The following is a 22254-nucleotide window of genomic DNA, read 5'->3' on the forward strand; positions in this document are numbered from 1 at the left end:
TTGGGGGCTGTCACATCCTTGGGGGCTGTCACAGCCTTGGGAGCTGTCACATCCTTTAGGAGCTGTCACATCCTTTAGGGGCTGTCACATCCTTTGGGGGCTGTCATATCCTTTGGGGGCTGTCACATCCTTGGGGGCTGTCACATCTTTGCGGGGCTGTCACATCCTTGGGGGCTGTCACATTCTTTGGGGGCTGTCACATCTTTGCGGGGCTGTCACATCCTTGGGGGCTGCCCCCTGACCTTGTGCAGTCCCCGCCCTGTTGATCAGCTGATGTTGCGTTACAATGACATATGTTCCGCTATGGCGTGATGATGTCACTGATTCTGTGATCTCATATTTTCTCCTCTCCTTCATTTCCAGGCGTCATGACGGGCAGAGTCAGCTCATTTCTTACACCCTAGATCTATCCAGAGCCAACTCCACCCCCCTTGAAAGTGCTCCCCAATTTAAGGTAAGAGGCTCCCTGCATGCTGCCCCCTGGCTTGTACAGACTGTACTGCATGCTGACAGCCTGTATTCAGGCTCCTGTCTCTTTAACTCTACTAACTGCATGAAATCCGCCACTAACCGCAACTAAACACTACGTCATTACGTCTGCGCAGGTAACTATATGGAAAGGACAATCGGTGAGAGGCAATAGGGTGTAAAGCTTTGAGCTCTGTAATGTGAGACCGGCCTCCATCCTGATCTGTAATGTGAGATCGGCCTCCATACTGATCTGTAATGTGAGATCGGCCTCCATCCTGATCTGTAATGTGAGATCGGCCTCCATCCTGATCTGTAATGTGAGATCGGCCTCTATCCTGATCTGTAATGTGAGATCGGCCTCCATCCTGATCTGTAATGTGAGATCGGCCTCTATCCTGATCTGTAATGTGAGATCGGCCTCCATCCTGATCTGTAATGTGAGATCGGCCTCCATCCTGATCTGTAATGTGAGATCGGCCTCTATCCTGATCTGTAATGTGAGATCGGCCTCCATCCTGATCTGTAATGTGAGATAGGCCTCTATCCTGATCTGTAATGTGAGATCGGCCTCCATCCTGATCTGTAATGTGAGATCGGCCTCCATCCTGATCTGTAATGTGAGATCGGCCTCCATACTGATCTGTAATGTGAGATCGGCCTCCATCCTGATCTGTAATGTGAGATCGGCCTCCATACTGATCTGTAATGTGAGATCGGCCTCCATCCTGATCTGTAATGTGAGATCGGCCTCCATCCTGATCTGTAATGTGAGATCGGCCTCTATCCTGATCTGTAATGTGAGATCGGCCTCCATCCTGATCTGTAATGTGAGATCGGCCTCTATCCTGATCTGTAATGTGAGATCGGCCTCCATCCTGATCTGTAATGTGAGATCGGCCTCCATCCTGATCTGTAATGTGAGATCGGCCTCTATCCTGATCTGTAATGTGAGATCGGCCTCCATCCTGATCTGTAATGTGAGATAGGCCTCTATCCTGATCTGTAATGTGAGATCGGCCTCCATCCTGATCTGTAATGTGAGATCGGCCTCCATCCTGATCTGTAATGTGAGATCGGCCTCCATACTGATCTATAATGTGAGATCGGCCTCCATCCTGATCTGTAATGTGAGATCGGCCTCCATCCTGATCTGTAATGCGAGATCGGCCTCCATCCTGATCTGTAATGCGAGATCGGCCTCCATCCTGATCTGTAATGTGAGATCGGCCTCCATCCTGATCTGTAATGCGAGATCGGCCTCCATCCTGATCTGTAATGTGAGATCGGCCTCCATCCTGATCTGTAATGTGAGACCGGCCTCCATCCTGATCTGTAATGTGAGATCGGCCTCCATCCTGATCTGTAATGTGAGATCGGCCTCCATCCTGATCTGTAATGTGAGATCGGCCTCCATCCTGATCTGTAATGTGAGATCGGCCTCCATCCTGATCTGTAATGTGAGATCGGCCTCCATCCTGATCTGTAATGTGAGATCGGCCTCCATCCGGATCTGTAATGTGAGATCGGCCTCCATCCTGATCTGTAATGTGAGATCGGCCTCCATCCTGATCTGTAATGTGAGATCGGCCTCCATCCTGATCTGTAATGTGGGACCGGCCTCTATCCTGATCTGTAATGCGAGATCGGCCTCCATCCTGATCTGTACTGTGAGATCGGCCTCCATCCTGATCTGTAATGTGAGATCGGCCTCCATCCTGATCTGTAATGTGAGATCGGCCTCCATCCTGATCTGTAATGTGAGATCGGCCTCCATCCTGATCTGTAATGTGAGATCGGCCTCCATCCTGATCTGTAATGTGAGGCTTAGACTCTGTTTGGCCTCCATCCTGATCTGTAATGTGGGGCTTGGACTCTGTTTGGCCTCGATCCTGATCTGTAATGTGGGGCTTGGCCTCTGTTCGGTCTCCATCTTGATCTGTAATGTGGGGCTTGGACTCTGTTTGGCCTCCATCCTGATCAGTAATGTGAGGCTTGGCATTGGCCTCCATCCTGATCTGTAATGTGGGGCTTGGACTCTGTTCGGTCTCCATCTTGATCAGTAATGTGGGGCTTGGACTCTGTTTGGCCTCCATCTTGATCAGTAATGTGGGGCTTGGCCTCTGTTTGGCCTCCATCTTGATCTGTAATGTGGGGCTTGGCCTCTGTTCGGTCTCCATCTTGATCAGTAATGTGGGGCTTGTACTCTGTTTGGCTTCCATCTTGATCAGTAATGTGGGGCTTGGACTCTGTTTGGCTTCCATCTTGATCAGTAATGTGGGGCTTGGACTCTGTTTGGCATCCATCTTGATCAGTAATGTGAGGCTTGGACCCTGTTTGGTCTCCATCTTGATCAGTAATGTGGGGCTTGGACTCTGTTTGGCTTCCATCTTGATCAGTAATGTGGGGCTTGGACTCTGGCTTCCATCTTGATCAGTAATGTGGGGCTTGGACTCTGTTCGGTCTCCATCTTGATCTGTAATGTGGGGCTTGGCCTCTGTTCGGTCTCCATCTTGATCAGTAATGTGGGGCTTGGACTCTGTTCGGTCTCCATCTTGATCTGTAATGTGGGGCTTGGACTCTGTTTGGCCTCCATCTTGATCAGTAATGTGGGGCTTGGACTCTGTTCGGTCTCCATCTTGATCAGTAATGTGGGGCTTGGACTCTGGCTTCCATCTTGATCAGTAATGTGGGGCTTGGACTCTGGCTTCCATCTTGATCAGTAATGTGGGGCTTGGACTCTGTTCGGTCTCCATCTTGATCTGTAATGTGGGGCTTGGACTCTGTTCGGTCTCCATCTTGATCAGTAATGTGGGGCTTGGACTCTGTTTGGCTTCCATCTTGATCAGTAATGTGGGGCTTGGCCTCTGTTCGGTCTCCATCTTGATCAGTAATGTGGGGCTTGGCCTCTGTTCGGTCTCCATCCTGATCAGTAATGTGGGGCTTGGCCTCTGTTCGGTCTCCATCTTGATCAGTAATGTGGGGCTTGGACTCTGTTCGGTCTCCATCTTGATCAGTAATGTGGGGCTTGGCCTCTGTTCGGTCTCCATCTTGATCTGTAATGTGGGGCTTGGACCCTGTTCGGTCTCCATCTTGATCTGTAATGTGGGGCTTGGACCCTGTTCGGTCTCCATCTTGATCAGTAATGTGGGGCTTGGACCCTGTTCGGTCTCCATCTTGATCAGTAATGTGGGGCTTGGCATTGGCCTCCATCCTGATCAGTAATGTGGGGCTTGGACTCTGTTCGGTCTCCATCTTGATCAGTAATGTGGGGCTTGGACTCTGTTCGGTCTCCATCTTGATCAGTAATGTGGGGCTTGGACTCTGTTCGGTCTCCATCTTGATCAGTAATGTGGGGCTTGGACTCTGTTCGGTCTCCATCTTGATCAGTAATGTGGGGCTTGGACTCTGTTCGGTCTCCATCTTGATCAGTAATGTGGGGCTTGGCCTCTGTTCGGCCTCCTCCAATGCTATTCCATCATCTCGACAGATGAGTGAGCGGACAGTGGACATATCCATCCTTAAAGGAGAACTGCGGTGTAACATTTTTAAGTCCCCCTGTGCCCAGGCTAAAAACATAAAAAACAAACTTTATCTCACCTCCCTACGTTCCTCCGTTGCGGAGATATCTTCTGGCTTCTTAGGCTCGAAACCTCACAGTGCAGGCAGCGATGTCCGCCTCCGCCGGTGATACGTAAGGAGCCCGGGCACAGGGGGACTTAAAAAATGTACGCCGCAGTTCTCCTTTAACCCTCTACCCCAGACTGGATCTGGTCTGCCAACAACCCTCTACCCCAGACTGGTTCTGGCCCACTACACCCCATCCCAGACTGGTTCTGGCCCACTACACCTCATCCCAGACTGGTTCTGGCCCACTACACCCCATCCCAGACTGGTTCTGGCCCACTACACCCCATCCCAGACTGGTTCTGGCCCACTACACCCCATCCCAGACTGGTTCTGGCCCACTACACCCCATCCCAGACTGGTTCTGGCCCACTACACCCCATCCCAGACTGGTTCTGGCCCACTACCCCCCATCCCAGACTGGTTCTGGCCCACTACCCCCCATCCTAGATTGGTTCTGGCCCACTACCCCCCCATCTCAGACTGGTTGTGGCCCATTACCCCCCATCTCAGACTGGTTCTGGCCCACTTCACTCCATCCCAGACTAGTTGGGGCTCACTACATCCCATCCAGATTAGTTCTGGCCCAGTACACCCCACCCCACATTGGTTCTGGCCCACTAACCCGCATCCCAGACTGGTTCTGGCTCACTACCCCCATCCCAGACTGGTTCTGGCTCACTACCCCCCCCCCCCCCCATCCCAGACTGGTTCTGGCTCACTACCCCCATCCCAGACTGGTTCTGGCTCACTACCCCCCCCCCCCCCATCCCAGACTGGTTCTGGCTCACTACCCCCATCCCAGATTGGTTCTGGCTCACTACCCCCCATCCCAGACTGGTTCTGGCCCACTACCCCCCACCTAGATTGGTTATGTCCCACTACCCCCCCCCCCATCTCAGATTGGTTCTGGCCCATTACCCCCCATCCCAGACTGGTTCTGGCCCACTACCCCCCATCCCAGACTGGTTCTGGCCCACTACCCCCCATCCCAGACTGGTTCTGGCCCACTACCCCCCCCCATCTCAGACTGGTTCTGACCCACTACCTCCCATCTCAGACTGGTTCTGACCCACTACCTCCCATGACATCAGAGCTGTTGTTGTGCCTGTTTGTCATGTGATCGTCAGGATCATCTGTCATTTCTTTGTAGCAGGATAATTCTCATAATGGGAGCGGAGGAGAAGAGCCGCGTCTGACACCTGACCCCCGGCAGAGGAACATGATCACTGACCATGGACACCCCTGTATACCCCAGTCCTGGCATCATGTTCTCACTGCTCCTGGAAAAGCTGGGTGACAACATTAATCTGGTAACAGAGTTGTCACCGATCTTCTCCAAATATATGAAGAAGGAGGTGGGAGATGAAATGGGTGTGTTATATTATATGGGGGTGTTATATTATATGGGGGTGTTATATTATATGGAGGTGTTATATTATATAGAGGTGTTATATTATATGGAGGTGTTATATTATATAGAGGTGTTATATTATATAGAGGTGTTATATTATATGGAGGTGTTATATTATATGGGGGTGTTATATTATATGGGTGTGTTATATTATATGGGGGTGTTATATTATATGGGGGGTGTTATATTATATGGGGGGTGTTATATTATATGGGGGTGTTATATTATATAGAGGTGTTATATTATATAGAGGTGTTATATTATATAGAGGTGTTATATTATATGGAGGTGTTATATTATATGGGTGTGTTATATTATATGGGGGGTGTTATATTATATGGGGGGTGTTATATTATATGGGGGTGTTATATTATATGGGTGTGTTATATTATATGGGTGTGTTATATTATATGGGGGGTGTTATATAGAGGTGTTATATTATATGGGGGGTGTTATATTATATGGGTGTGTTATATTATATGGAGGTGTTATATTATATGGGGGTGTTATATTATATGGGGATGTTATATTATATGGGGGTGTTATATTATATGGAGGTGTTATATTATATGGGGGATGTTATATTATATGGGGGATGTTATATTATATAGAGGTGTTATATTATATAGAGGTGTTATATTATATAGAGGTGTTATATTATATAGAGGTGTTATATTATATGGGGGTGTTATATTATATGGGTGTGTTATATTATATGGGTGTGTTATATTATATGGGGGGTGTTATATTATATGGGGGGTGTTATATTATATGGGGGGTGTTATATTATATGGGGGTGTTATATTATAAGGGGGTGTTATATTATATGGGGATGTTATATTATATGGGGATGTTATATTATATGGGGGGTGTTATATTATATAGAGGTGTTATATTATATAGGGGTGTTATATTATATGGGGGTGTTATATAGAGGTGTTATATTTTATGGGGGTGTTATATTATATAGAGGTGTTATATTATATAGAGGTGTTATATTATATAGAGGTGTTATATTATATAGAGGTGTTATATTATATAGGGGTGTTATATTATATGGGGGTGTTATATTATATAGAGGTGTTATATTATATAGAGGTGTTATATTATATAGGGGTGTTATATTATATGGGGGTGTTATATTATATAGAGGTGTTATATTATATGGGGGGTGTTATATTATATGGGTGTGTTATATTATATAGAGGTGTTATATTATATGGGGGGTGTTATATTATATAGAGGTGTTATACTATATGGGGGTGTTATATTATATGGGGGTGTTATATTATATAGAGGTGTTATATTATATGGGGGGTGTTATACTATATAGAGGTGTTATACTATATGGGGGTGTTATATTATATGGGGGTGTTATATTATATAGAGGTGTTATATTATATGGGGGGTGTTATATTATATGGGGTGTTATATTATATGGGGGTGTTATATTATATGGGGGTGTTATATTATATGGGGGGTGTTATATTATATAGAGGTGTTATATTATATGGGGGGTGTTATATTATATGGGGATGTTATATTATATGGGGGTGTTAGATTATATGGGGGTGTTATATTATATGGGGGTGTTATATTATATAGAGGTGTTATATTATATGGGGGGTGTTATATTATATAGAGGTGTTATACTATATGGGGGTGTTATATTATATAGAGGTGTTATATTATATGGGGGGTGTTATATTATATGGGGATGTTATATTATATGGGGGTGTTAGATTATATGGGGGTGTTAGATTATATGGGGGTGTTAGATTATATAGAGGTGTTATATTATATGGGAGTATTATAATATATAGAGGCATTATATTACATAGAGGGTTTATATGGGAGATGATATGGGGGTGTTATATTGCATGGGTTTATATGGGAGACGATATGGGGGTGTTATAGACCCATGTAATATAACACCCCCATATCATCTCCCATATAAACCCATGTAATATAACACCCCCCGATATAATATATGGGAGATGATATGGGGGTGTTATATTATATGGGGGTGTTATATAGGGGGTTTATATGGGAGATGACATGGGGGTGTTATATGGGGTGTTATATTATATGGGGATGTTATATTATATAGCGCTGTTAGATTACATAGGGGGATGATATGGGAGATGATATGGGAGATGATATGGAATATGAGGATAATAACTCAATGTTATCTGTTCAGGTCTTATATAGACATTGTATATGATGAATGATATATAGAGGGGGAGATATGGCGGTGTAATATTATAAGGTGTGAGATGAGGAAGATTAGATATATGGGGGTATTATATGTGGAATGGTATATAGAGGGTAGATATGGGGGTGTTATGCATATGGGGGGTAATATTCGGGTGCTATAATCTGCTCTGTGCTCACCGCATACTCTAGTCGTATCTGATCGTCTGATCGTATCCTCTGCTCCTCCTCTTGGGGCCCCGCACTCTGCTCCTCCTCTTAGGGCCCCGCACTCTGCTCCTCCTCTTGGGGCCCCGCACTCTGCTCCTCCTCTTGGGGCCCCGCACTCTGCTCCTCCTCTTGGGGCCCCGCACTCTGCTCCTCCTCTTGGGGCCCCGCACTCTGCTCCTCCTCTTGGGGCCCCGCACTTTCCTCCTCCCGCACTGCACTCCGCTCCTCCTCGCCCTAGGCGACTCTTCTTGGGGCCCCGCACGCCGCTCCTCCTCGCCCCGGGGCCCCTCACCTGCCTCCGCCCATCAGATGTTCTGTACGGGAGGGGGAGGAGGCGGCTGCACGGAGCGGAGACACCTGCACCGGGATCCGGGGAGCGCTGCACTATGGCCGGGAGCAGCAGTGATGCGACCCGGGAGGAGGACGAGACCTTCATGGAGGAGTCCTGTGTGAGTACAGCCCGAGAACCTGCGGCTTTATGGGGGAGGGGAGAGTGTACCTGCAGTCCTATGTAACACCACAGATAACAGTGATAACTCTCTGAGTACAGATAATGTATAGATGTGACCTGCAGTCCTATGTAACACCACAGATAACACAGTGATAACTCTCTGAGTACAGATAATGTATAGATGTGACCTGCAGTCCTATGTAACACCACAGATAACAGTGATAACTCTCTGAGTACAGATAATGTATAGATGTGACCTGCAGTCCTATGTAACACCACAGATAACAGTGATAACTCTCTGAGTACAGATAATGTATAGATGTGACCTGCAGTCCTATGTAACACCACAGATAACAGTGATAACTCTCTAAGTGCAGATAATTTATAGATGTGACCTGCAGTCCTATGTAACACCACAGATAACAGTGATAACTCTCTGAGTACAGATAATGTATAGATGTGACCTGCAGTCCTATGTAACACCACAGATAACAGTGATAACTCTCTGAGTACAGATAATGTATAGATGTGACCTGCAGTCCTATGTAACACCACAGATAACAGTGATAACTCTCTGAGTACAGATAATGTATAGATGTGACCTGCAGTCCTATGTAACACCACAGATAACACAGTGATAACTCTCTGAGTACAGATAATGTATAGATGTGACCTGCAGTCCTATGTAACACCACAGATAACAGTGATAACTCTCTGAGTACAGATAATGTATAGATGTGACCTGCAGTCCTATGTAACACCACAGATAACAGTGATAACTCTCTGAGTACAGATAATGTATAGATGTGACCTGCAGTCCTATGTAACACCACAGATAACAGTGATAACTCTCTGAGTACAGATAATGTATAGATGTGACCTGCAGTCCTATGTAACACCACATATAACAGTGATAACTCTCTGAGTACAGATAATGTATAGATGTGACCTGCAGTCCTATGTAACACCACAGATAACACAGTGATAACTCTCTGAGTACAGATAATGTATAGATGTGACCTGCAGTCCTATGTAACACCACAGATAACACAGTGATATCTCTCTGAGTACAGATAATGTATAGATGTCACCTGCAGTCCTATGTAACACCACAGATAACACAGTGATAACTCTCTGAGTACAGATAATGTAGTAGATGTGACCTGCAGTCCTATGTAACACCACAGATAACAGTGATAACTCTCTGAGTACAGATAATGTATAGATGTGACCTGCAGTCCTATGTAACACCACAGATAACACAGTGATAACTCTCTGAGTACAGATAATATATAGATGTGACCTGCAGTCCTATGTAACACCACAGATAACAGTGATAACTCTTTGAGTACAGATAATGTATAGATGTGACCTGCAGTCCTATGTAACACCACAGATAACAGTGATAACTCTCTGAGTACAGATAATGTATAGATGTGACCTGCAGTCCTATGTAACACCACAGATAACAGTGATAACTCTCTGAGTACAGATAATGTATAGATGTGATCTGCAGTCCTATGTAACACCACAGATAACAGTGATGACTCTCTGAGTACAGATAATGTAGTGGATGTGACCTGCAGTCCTATGTAACACCACAGATAACACAGTGATAACTCTCTGAGTACAGATAATGTATAGATGTGACCTGCAGTCCTATGTAACACCACAGATAACAGTGATAACTCTCTGAGTACAGATAATGTAGTAGATGTGACCTGCAGTCCTATGTAACACCACAGATAACACAGTGATAACTCTCTGAGTACAGATAATGTACAGATGTGACCTGCAGTCCTATGTAACACCACAGATAACACAGTGATAACTCTCTGAGTACAGATAATATATAGATGTGACCTGCAGTCCTATGTAACACCATAGATAACAGTGATAACTCTCTGAGTACAGATAATGTATAGATGTGACCTGCAGTCCTATGTAACACCACAGATAACAGTGATAACTCTCTGAGTACAGATAATGTAGTAGATGTGACCTGCAGTCCTATGTAACACCACAGATAACACAGTGATAACTCTCTGAGTACAGATAATGTATAGATGTGACCTGCAGTCCTATGTAACACCACAGATAACACAGTGATAACTCTCTGAGTACAGATAATGTATAGATGTGACCTGCAGTCCTATGTAACACCACAGATAACACAGTGATAACTCTCTGAGTACAGATAATGTATAGATGTCACCTGCAGTCCTATGTAACACCACAGATAACAGTGATAACTCTCTAAATACAGATAATGTATAGATGTGACCTGCAGTCCTATGTAACACCACAGATAACACAGTGATAACTCACTGAGTACAGATAATATATAGATGTGACCTGCAGTCCTATGTAACACCACAGATAACAGTGATAACTCTGAGTACAGATAATGTATAGATGTGACCTGCAGTCCTATGTAACACCACAGATAACACAGTGATAACTCTCTGAGTACAGATAATGTATAGATGTGACCTGCAGTCCTATGTAACACCACAGATAACAGTGATAACTCTCTGAGTACAGATAATGTATAGATGTGACCTGCAGTCCTATGTAACACCACAGATAACAGTGATAACTCTCTGAGTACAGATAATGTATAGATGTGACCTGCAGTCCTATGTAACACCACAGATAACAGTGATAACTCTCTGAGTACAGATAATGTATAGATGTGACCTGCAGTCCTATGTAACACCACAGATAACACAGTGATAACTCTCTGAGTACAGATAATGTATAGATGTGACCTGCAGTCCTATGTAACACCACAGATAATACAGTGATAACTCTCTGAGTACAGATAATGTATAGATGTGACCTGCAGTCCTATGTAACACCACAGATAACACAGTGATAACTCTCTGAGTACAGATAATGTATAGATGTGACCTGAAGTCCTATGTAACACCACAGATAACACAGTGATAACTCTGAGTACAGATAATGTATAGATGTGACCTGCAGTCCTATGTAACACCACAGATAACACAGTGATAACTCTCTGAGTACAGATAATGTATAGATGTGACCTGCAGTCCTATGTAACACCACAGATAACAGTGATAACTCTCTGAGTACAGATAATGTATAGATGTCACCTGCAGTCCTATGTAACACCACAGATAACACAGTGATAACTCTCTGAGTACAGATAATGTATAGATGTGACCTGCAGTCCTATGTAACACCACAGATAACACAGTGATAACTCTCTGAGTACAGATAATGTATAGATGTGACCTGCAGTCCTATGTAACACCACAGATAACAGTGATAACTCTCTGAGTACAGATAATGTATAGATGTGACCTGCAGTCCTATGTAACACCACAGATAACAGTGATAACTCTCTGAGTACAGATAATGTATAGATGTGACCTGCAGTCCTATGTAACACCACAGATAACAGTGATAACTCTCTGGGTACAGATAATGTATAGATGTGACCTGCAGTCCTATGTAACACCACAGATAACAGTGATAACTCTCTGAGTACAGATAATGTATAGATGTGACCTGCAGTCCTATGTAACACCACAGATAACAGTGATAACTCTCTGAGTACAGATAATGTATAGATGTGACCTGCAGTCCTATGTAACACCACAGATAACACAGTGATAACTCTCTGAGTACAGATAATGTATAGATGTGACCTGCAGTCCTATGTAACACCACAGATAACAGTGATAACTCTCTGAGTACAGATAATGTATAGATGTGACCTGCAGTCCTATGTAACACCACAGATAACAGTGATAACTCTCTGAGTACAGATAATGTATAGATGTGACCTGCAGTCCTATGTAACACCACATATAACAGTGATAACTCTCTGAGTACAGATAATGTATAGATGTGACCTGCAGTCCTATGTAACACCACAGATAACACAGTGATAACTCTCTGAGTACAGATAATGTATAGATGTGACCTGCAGTCCTATGTAACACCACAGATAACACAGTGATATCTCTCTGAGTACAGATAATGTATAGATGTCACCTGCAGTCCTATGTAACACCACAGATAACACAGTGATAACTCTCTGAGTACAGATAATGTAGTAGATGTGACCTGCAGTCCTATGTAACACCACAGATAACAGTGATAACTCTCTGAGTACAGATAATGTATAGATGTGACCTGCAGTCCTATGTAACACCACAGATAACACAGTGATAACTCTCTGAGTACAGATAATGTATAGATGTGACCTGCAGTCCTATGTAACACCACAGATAACAGTGATAACTCTCTGAGTACAGATAATGTATAGATGTGACCTGCAGTCCTATGTAACACCACAGATAACAGTGATGACTCTCTGAGTACAGATAATGTAGTGGATGTGACCTGCAGTCCTATGTAACACCACAGATAACACAGTGATAACTCTCTGAGTACAGATAATGTATAGATGTGACCTGCAGTCCTATGTAACACCACAGATAACAGTGATAACTCTCTGAGTACAGATAATGTAGTAGATGTGACCTGCAGTCCTATGTAACACCACAGATAACACAGTGATAACTCTCTGAGTACAGATAATGTACAGATGTGACCTGCAGTCCTATGTAACACCACAGATAACACAGTGATAACTCTCTGAGTACAGATAATATATAGATGTGACCTGCAGTCCTATGTAACACCATAGATAACAGTGATAACTCTCTGAGTACAGATAATGTATAGATGTGACCTGCAGTCCTATGTAACACCACAGATAACAGTGATAACTCTCTGAGTACAGATAATGTAGTAGATGTGACCTGCAGTCCTATGTAACACCACAGATAACACAGTGATAACTCTCTGAGTACAGATAATGTATAGATGTGACCTGCAGTCCTATGTAACACCACAGATAACACAGTGATAACTCTCTGAGTACAGATAATGTATAGATGTGACCTGCAGTCCTATGTAACACCACAGATAACACAGTGATAACTCTCTGAGTACAGATAATGTATAGATGTCACCTGCAGTCCTATGTAACACCACAGATAACAGTGATAACTCTCTAAATACAGATAATGTATAGATGTGACCTGCAGTCCTATGTAACACCACAGATAACACAGTGATAACTCACTGAGTACAGATAATATATAGATGTGACCTGCAGTCCTATGTAACACCACAGATAACAGTGATAACTCTGAGTACAGATAATGTATAGATGTGACCTGCAGTCCTATGTAACACCACAGATAACACAGTGATAACTCTCTGAGTACAGATAATGTATAGATGTGACCTGCAGTCCTATGTAACACCACAGATAACAGTGATAACTCTCTGAGTACAGATAATGTATAGATGTGACCTGCAGTCCTATGTAACACCACAGATAACAGTGATAACTCTCTGAGTACAGATAATGTATAGATGTGACCTGCAGTCCTATGTAACACCACAGATAACAGTGACAACTCTCTGAGTACAGATAATGTATAGATGTGACCTGCAGTCCTATGTAACACCACAGATAATACAGTGATAACTCTCTGAGTACAGATAATGTATAGATGTGACCTGCAGTCCTATGTAACACCACAGATAACACAGTGATAACTCTCTGAGTACAGATAATGTATAGATGTGACCTGAAGTCCTATGTAACACCACAGATAACACAGTGATAACTCTGAGTACAGATAATGTATAGATGTGACCTGCAGTCCTATGTAACACCACAGATAACACAGTGATAACTCTCTGAGTACAGATAATGTATAGATGTGACCTGCAGTCCTATGTAACACCACAGATAACAGTGATAACTCTCTGAGTACAGATAATGTATAGATGTCACCTGCAGTCCTATGTAACACCACAGATAACACAGTGATAACTCTCTGAGTACAGATAATGTATAGATGTGACCTGCAGTCCTATGTAACACCACAGATAACACAGTGATAACTCTCTGAGTACAGATAATGTATAGATGTGACCTGCAGTCCTATGTAACACCACAGATAACAGTGATAACTCTCTGAGTACAGATAATGTATAGATGTGACCTGCAGTCCTATGTAACACCACAGATAACACAGTGATAACTCTCTGAGTACAGATAATGTAGTAGATGTGACCTGCAGTCCTATGTAACACCACAGATAACAGTGATAACTCTCTGAGTACAGATAATGTATAGATGTGACCTGCAGTCCTATGTAACACCACAGATAACAGTGATAACTCTCTGGGTACAGATAATGTATAGATGTGACCTGCAGTCCTATGTAACACCACAGATAACAGTGATAACTCTCTGAGTACAGATAATGTATAGATGTGACCTGCAGTCCTATGTAACACCACAGATAACAGTGATAACTCTCTGAGTACAGATAATGTATAGATGTGACCTGCAGTCCTATGTAACACCACAGATAACAGTGATAACACTTTGAGTACAGATAATGTATAGATGTGACCTGCAGTCCTATGTAACACCACAGATAACACAGTGATAACTCTCTGAGTACAGATAATGTATAGATGTGACCTGCAGTCCTATGTAACACCACAGATAACACAGTGATATCTCTGAGTATAGATAATGTATAGATGTGACAGGCAGTCCCATGTAACACCACAGATAACAGTGATAACTCTCAGGACTGTGGCCGTGAACTGTTATAAATGACACATCCAGCTCTGCTACATCTACACATCTTATAGGAAGATTTTCTCTGTTAATTCCAGAAGTTCAGTTCTCCAATCCTCTCCCCAGTCTGAGGTCCAGAGCTCGGGATCAGGTTTTCATTAAGAATATCTCTGCTCCATTCAGCTTTTCCTCAACCCTGACAGTCTCCCTGTCTCCACAGCATGATGCTGCCCCCACCATGGTCACTGTAGGGATGGTATTGGGCAGGTGATGGGCAGTACCTGGTTTCCCCCAGACATGATGCTGCCCCCACCATGATCACTGTAGGGATGGTATTGGGCAGGTGATGGGCAGTGCCTGGTTTCCTCCAGACATGATGCTGTCCCCACCATGATCACTGTAGGGATGGTATTGGGCAGGTGATGGGCAGTACCTGGTTTCCCCCAGACATGATGCTGCCCCCACCATGATCACTGTAGGGATGGTATTGGGCAGGTGATGGGCAGTACCTGGTTTCCCCCAGACATGATGCTGCCCCCTCCATGATCACTGTAGGGATGGTATTGGGCAGGTGATGGGCAGTACCTGGTTTCCTCCAGACATGATGCTGCCCCCACCATGATCACTGTAGGGATGGTATTGGGCAGGTGATGGGCAGTACCTGGTTTCCCCCAGATATGATGCTGCCCCCACCATGATCACTGTAGGGATGGTATTGTGCAGGTGATGGGCAGTGCCTGGTTTCCCCCAGACATGATGCTGTCCCCACCATGATCACTGTAGGGATGGTATTGGGCAGGTGATGGGCAGTACCTGGTTTCCCCCAGACATGATGCTGCCCCCACCATGATCACTATAGGGATGGTATTGGGCAGGTGATGGGCAGTGCCTGGTTTCCTCCAGACATGATGCTGCCCCCACCATGATCACTGTAGGGATGGTATTGGGCAGGTGATGGGCAGTGCCTGGTTTCCCCCAGACATGATGCTGCCCCCACCATGATCACTGTAGGGATGGTATTGGGCAGGTGATGGGCAGTGCCTGGTTTCCCCCAGACATGATGCTGCCCCCTCCATGATCACTGTAGGGATGGTATTGGGCAGGTGATGGGCAGTGCCTGGTTTCCCCCAGACATGATGCTGCCCCCGCCATGATCACTGTAGGGATAGTATTGGGCAGGTGATGGGCAGTACCTGGTTTCCTCCAGACATGATGCTGCCCCCACCATGATCACTGTAGGGATGGTATTGGGCAGGTGATGGGCAGTACCTGGTTTCCCCCAGACATGATGCTGCCCCCACCATGATCACTGTAGGGATGGTATTGGGCAGGTGATGGGCAGTACCTGGTTTCCTCCAGACATGATGCTGCCCCCACCATGATCTCTGTAGGGATGGTATTGGGCAGGTGATGGGCAGTACCTGGTTTCCCCCAGACATGATGCTGCCCCCTCCATGATCACTGTAGGGATGGAATTGGGCAGGTGATGGGCAGTGCCTGGTTTCCTCCAGACATGATGCTGCCCCCACCATGATCACTGTAGGGATGGTATTGGGCAGGTGATGGGCAGTACCTGGTTTCCCCCAGACATGATGCCCCCACCATGATCACTGTAGGGATGGTATTGGGCAGGTGATGGGCAGTGCCTGGTTTCCTTCAGACATGATGCTGCCCCCACCATGATCACTGTAGGGATGGTATTGGGCAGGTGATGGGCAGTACCTGGTTTCCCCCAGACATGATGCTGCCCCCACCATGATCACTGTAGGGATGGTATTGGGCAGGTGATGGGCAGTACCTGGTTTCCCCCAGACATGATGCTGCCCCCACCATGATCACTGTAGGGATGGTATTGGGCAGGTGATGGGCAGTGCCTGGTCTCCTCCAGACATGATGCTGCCCCCACCATGATCACTGTAGGGATGGTATTGGGCAGGTGATGGGCAGTACCTGGTTTCCTCTAGACATGATGCTGCCCCCACCATGATCACTGTAGGGATGGTATTGGGCAGATGATGGGCAGTACCTGGTTTCCTCCAGACATGATGCTGCCCCCACCATGATCACTGTGCGGATGGTATTGGGGCAGGTGATGGGCAGTACCTGGTTTCCTCCAGACATGATGCTGCCCCCACCATGATCACTGTAGGGATGGTATTGGGCAGGTGATGGGCAGTACTTGGTTTCCTCCAGACATGATGCTGCCCCCACCATGATCACTGTAGGGATGGTATTGGGCAGGTGATGGGCAGTACCTGGTTTCCCCCAGACATGATGCTGCCCCCACCATGAACACTGTAGGGATGGTATTGGGCAGGTGATGGGCAGTGCCTGGTTTCCTCCAGACATGATGCTGCCCCCACCATGATCACTGTAGGAATGGTATTGGGCAGGTGATGGGCAGTGCCTGGTTTCCTCCAGACATGATGCTGCCCCCACCATGATCACTGTAGGGATGGTATTGGGCAGGTGATGGGCAGTACCTGGTTTCCCCCAGACATGATGCTGCCCCCACCATGATCACTGTAGGGATGGTATTGGGCAGGTGATGGGCAGTGCCTGGTTTCCTCCAGACATGATGCTGCCCCCACCATGATCACTGTAGGGATGGTATTGGGCAGGTGATGGGCAGTACCTGGTTTCCTCCAGACATGATGCTGCCCCCACCATGATCACTGTAGGGATGGTATTGGGCAGGTGATGGGCAGTACCTGGTTTCCCCCAGACATGATGCCCCCACCATGATCACTGTAGGGATGGTATTGGGCAGGTGATGGGCAGTGCCTGGTTTCCTTCAGACATGATGCTGCCCCCACCATGATCACTGTAGGGATGGTATTGGGCAGGTGATGGGCAGTGCCTGGTTTCCTCCAGACATGATGCTGCCCCCACCATGATCACTGTAGGGATGGTATTGGGCAGGTGATGGGCAGTACCTGGTTTCCTCCAGACATGATGCTGCCCCCACCATGATCACTGTAGGGATGGTATTGGGCAGGTGATGGGCAGTACCTGGTTTCCTCCAGACATGATGCTGCCCCCACCATGATCACTGTAGGGATGGTATTGGGCAGGTGATGGACAGTACCTGGTTTCCTCCAGACATGATGCTGCCCCCATCATGATCACTGTAGGGATGGTATTGGGCAGGTGATGGGCAGTACCTGGTTTCCCCCAGACATGATGCTGCCCCCACCATGATCACTGTAGGGATGGTATTGGGCAGGTGATGGGCAGTACCTGGTTTCCTCCAGACATGATGCTGCCCCCACCATGATCACTGTAGGGATGGTATTGGGCAGGTGATGGGCAGTACCTGGTTTCCTCCAGACATGATGCTGCCCCCACCATGATCACTGTAGGGATGGTATTGGGCAGGTGATGGGCAGTGCCTGGTTTCCTCCAGACATGATGCTTCCCCCACCATGATCACTGTAGGGATGGTATTGGGCAGGTGATGGGCACTACCTGGTATCCCCCAGACATGAGACCAGAGGGATACATCTTGCTCCTCACGGTCTGAATCTCCAGACATCTTCCATGTTATTCCTTAGAAGCTTCTTTCTTCTTTCTGCCCAGATTGTGGTGGCTGCGGTGATGTTCTGGACCTTCTAGTAGTTTCTCTCATCTGTACACAGGATCTTTGGAGCTCAGTGACCATTGGGTTCTCGGTCTCCTCTCTTACCAAGACCCCCCCCCCCCCCCCCCCCGATTCCTCAGTTTGGTGGGCGGCAGCTCCAGGAAGAGTCCTGGTTGTTCTTTCTTCCATGTAAGAATTATGGAGACCACTGAGCTCCTGGGAACTTTTAGCAGAAATGTTTTTTTCTCCAGATCTGTGGCTCCACACAATCCTGTCTCTAAGCTCTACAGGCAGTTCTTTCATCCTCATGTCTTGACTGTGTCCATCTATAATATATATACAGTCCATCTATAATATATACAGTCCATCTATAGTATATATACAGTCCATCTATAATATATACACAGCCCATCTATAATATATATATACAGTCCATCTATAATATATATACAGTCCATCTATAATATATATACAGTCCATCTATAGTATATATACAGTCCATCTAAAATATATATATACAGTCCATCTATAGTATATATACAGTCCATCTATAATATATACACAGTCCATCTATAATATATATACACAGTCCATCTATAATATATATATACAGTCCATCTATAATATATATATACAGTCCATCTATAATATATATATATATACACAGTCCATCTATAATATACACAGTCCATCTATAATATATACACAGTCCATCTATAGTATATATATACAGTCCATCTATAATATATATATATATATACACAGTCCATCTATAATATACACAGTCCATCTATAATATATACACAGTCCATCTATAGTATATATATACAGTCCATCTATAATATATACACAGTCCATCTATAGTATATATATACAGTCCATCTATAATATATATATATATACAGTCCATCTATAATATACACAGTCCATCTATAATATATACACAGTCCATCTATAGTATATATATACAGTCCATCTATAATATATATATATATACAGTCCATCTATAATATACACAGTCCATCTATAATATATACACAGTCCATCTATAGTATATATACAGTCCATCTATAATATATATATATATACAGTCCATCTATAATATATACAGTCCATCTATAGTATATATACAGTCCGTCTATAATGTATATACAGTCCGTCTATAGTATATATACAGTCCATCTATAGTATATATACAGTCCATCTATAGTATATATACAGTCCATCTATAATATATATATACAGTCCATCTATTATATATATATATATATACAGTCCATCTATTATATATATATATACAGTCCATCTATAATATATATATACAGTCCATCTATTATATATTTATATATATATATATATATATATATACAGTCCATCTATAATATATGTACAGTCCATCTATAATATATATACAGTCCATCTATAATATATATACAGTCCATCTATAATATATATATACAGTCCATCTATAATATATATATACAGTCCATCTATAATATATATACACAGTCCATCTATAGTATATATACAGTCCATCTATAGTATATATATATACAGTCCATCTATTATATATATATATATATACAGTCCATCTATTATATATATATATATATATATATACACAGTCCATCTATAGTATATATACAGTCCATCTATAATATACACAGTCCATCTATAGTATATATACAGTCCATCTATAGTATATATACAGTCCATATATAATATATATACAGTCCATCTATAATATACTGTATATACAGTCCATCTATAATATATATACAGTCCATCTATAATATACACAGTCCATCTATTATATATATATATATACAGTCCATCTATAATATACACAGTCCATCTATTATATATATATACAGTCCATCTATAGTATATATACAGTCCATCTATAATATATATATATATATATATATATATATACAGTCCATCTATAGTATATATACAGTCCATCTATAATATATACATACAGTCCATCTATAATATATATACAGTCCATCTATAATATATACACAGTCCATCTATAATATATATACCGTCCATCTATAATATATATATACAGTCCATCTATAATATATATACAGTCCATCTATAATATATATACAGTCCATCTATAATATATATATATATATATATATATATATATATATACAGTCCATCTATAGTATATATACAGTCCATCTATAGTATATACACAGTCCATCTATAATATATATATACAGTCCATCTATAATATATATACAGTCCATCTATAATATATATATATATATATATACAGTCCATCTATAATATATATACAGTCCATCTATAATATATATACAGTCCATCTATAATATATATATACAGTCCATCTATAATATATATATACAGTCCATCTATAATATATATACAGTCCATCTATAGTATATATACAGTCCATCTATAATATATATACAGTCCATCTATAATATATATATACAGTCCATCTATAATATATATACAGTCCATCTATAGTATATATACAGTCCATCTATAGTATATATACAGTCCATCTATAGTATATATATACAGTCCATCTATAATATATACAGTCCATCTATAATATATATACAGTCCATCTATAATATATATACAGTCCATCTATAGTATATATACAGTCCATCTATAATATATATATACAGTCCATCTATAATATATATACAGTCCATCTATAGTATATATACAGTCCATCTATAATATATATACAGTCCATCTATAATATATATATACAGTCCATCTATAGTATATATACAGTCCATCTATAGTATATATACAGTCCATCTATAGTATATATATACAGTCCATCTATAATATATATACAGTCCATCTATAATATATATATACAGTCCATCTATAATATATATACAGTCCATCTATAATATATATACAGTCCATCTATAATATATATATACAGTCCATCTATAATATATATATATACAGTCCATCTATAGTATATATACAGTCCATCTATAGTATATATACAGTCCATCTATAATATATATACAGTCCATCTATAATATATGTACAGTCCATCTATAATATATGTACAGTCCATCTATAATATATATACAGTCCATCTATAATATATATATACAGTCCATCTATAATATATATATACAGTCCATCTATAATATATATACAGTCCATCTATAATATACACAGTCCATCTATAATATATATATATATATATATATATATACAGTCCATCTATAATATATATATATATATATATATATATATATATATATACAGTCCATCTATAATATATATATATATATATATATATATATATATATATATATATACAGTCCATCTATAATATATATATATGTACAGTCCATCTGTAATATATATATATACAGTCCATCTATAATATACACAGTCCATCTATAATATATATATACAGTCCATCTATAATATATATATATATATATACAGTCCATCTATAATATATATACAGTCCATCTATAATATATATATATGTACAGTCCATCTATAATATATATATACAGTCCATCTATAATATATATATATACAGTCCATCTATAATATATATACAGTCCATCTATAATATATATACAGTCCATCTATAATATATATATATATAT

At 42.5% G+C, this 22254-nt stretch overlaps 1 protein-coding gene across 10 annotated transcripts in view; it reads left to right on the forward strand.

Moving 5' to 3' along the window:
• The window catches only part of RAP1GAP (RAP1 GTPase activating protein), a 140616-nt gene that overhangs the window by 59972 nt on the left and 58390 nt on the right, over positions 1-22254 (forward strand). For 7 of the 10 annotated variants that reach the window (XM_056543192.1, XM_056543187.1, XM_056543189.1 and 4 more), the window contains one exon: positions 364-454. The exons of the other annotated variants lie outside the window; for them this stretch is intronic. Coding sequence is in view for 3 of the 7 variants with exons in the window: in XM_056543187.1 (XP_056399162.1) it covers positions 364-454 (91 nt within the window). In the remaining 4 variants the exon portion in view is untranslated. The remainder of the gene's footprint in view (positions 1-363; positions 455-22254) is intronic. 10 annotated transcript variants of the gene reach the window in all.

Source organism: Hyla sarda, chromosome 10 (assembly GCF_029499605.1).
Source record: "Hyla sarda isolate aHylSar1 chromosome 10, aHylSar1.hap1, whole genome shotgun sequence".
Taxonomy (NCBI): domain Eukaryota; kingdom Metazoa; phylum Chordata; class Amphibia; order Anura; family Hylidae; genus Hyla; species Hyla sarda.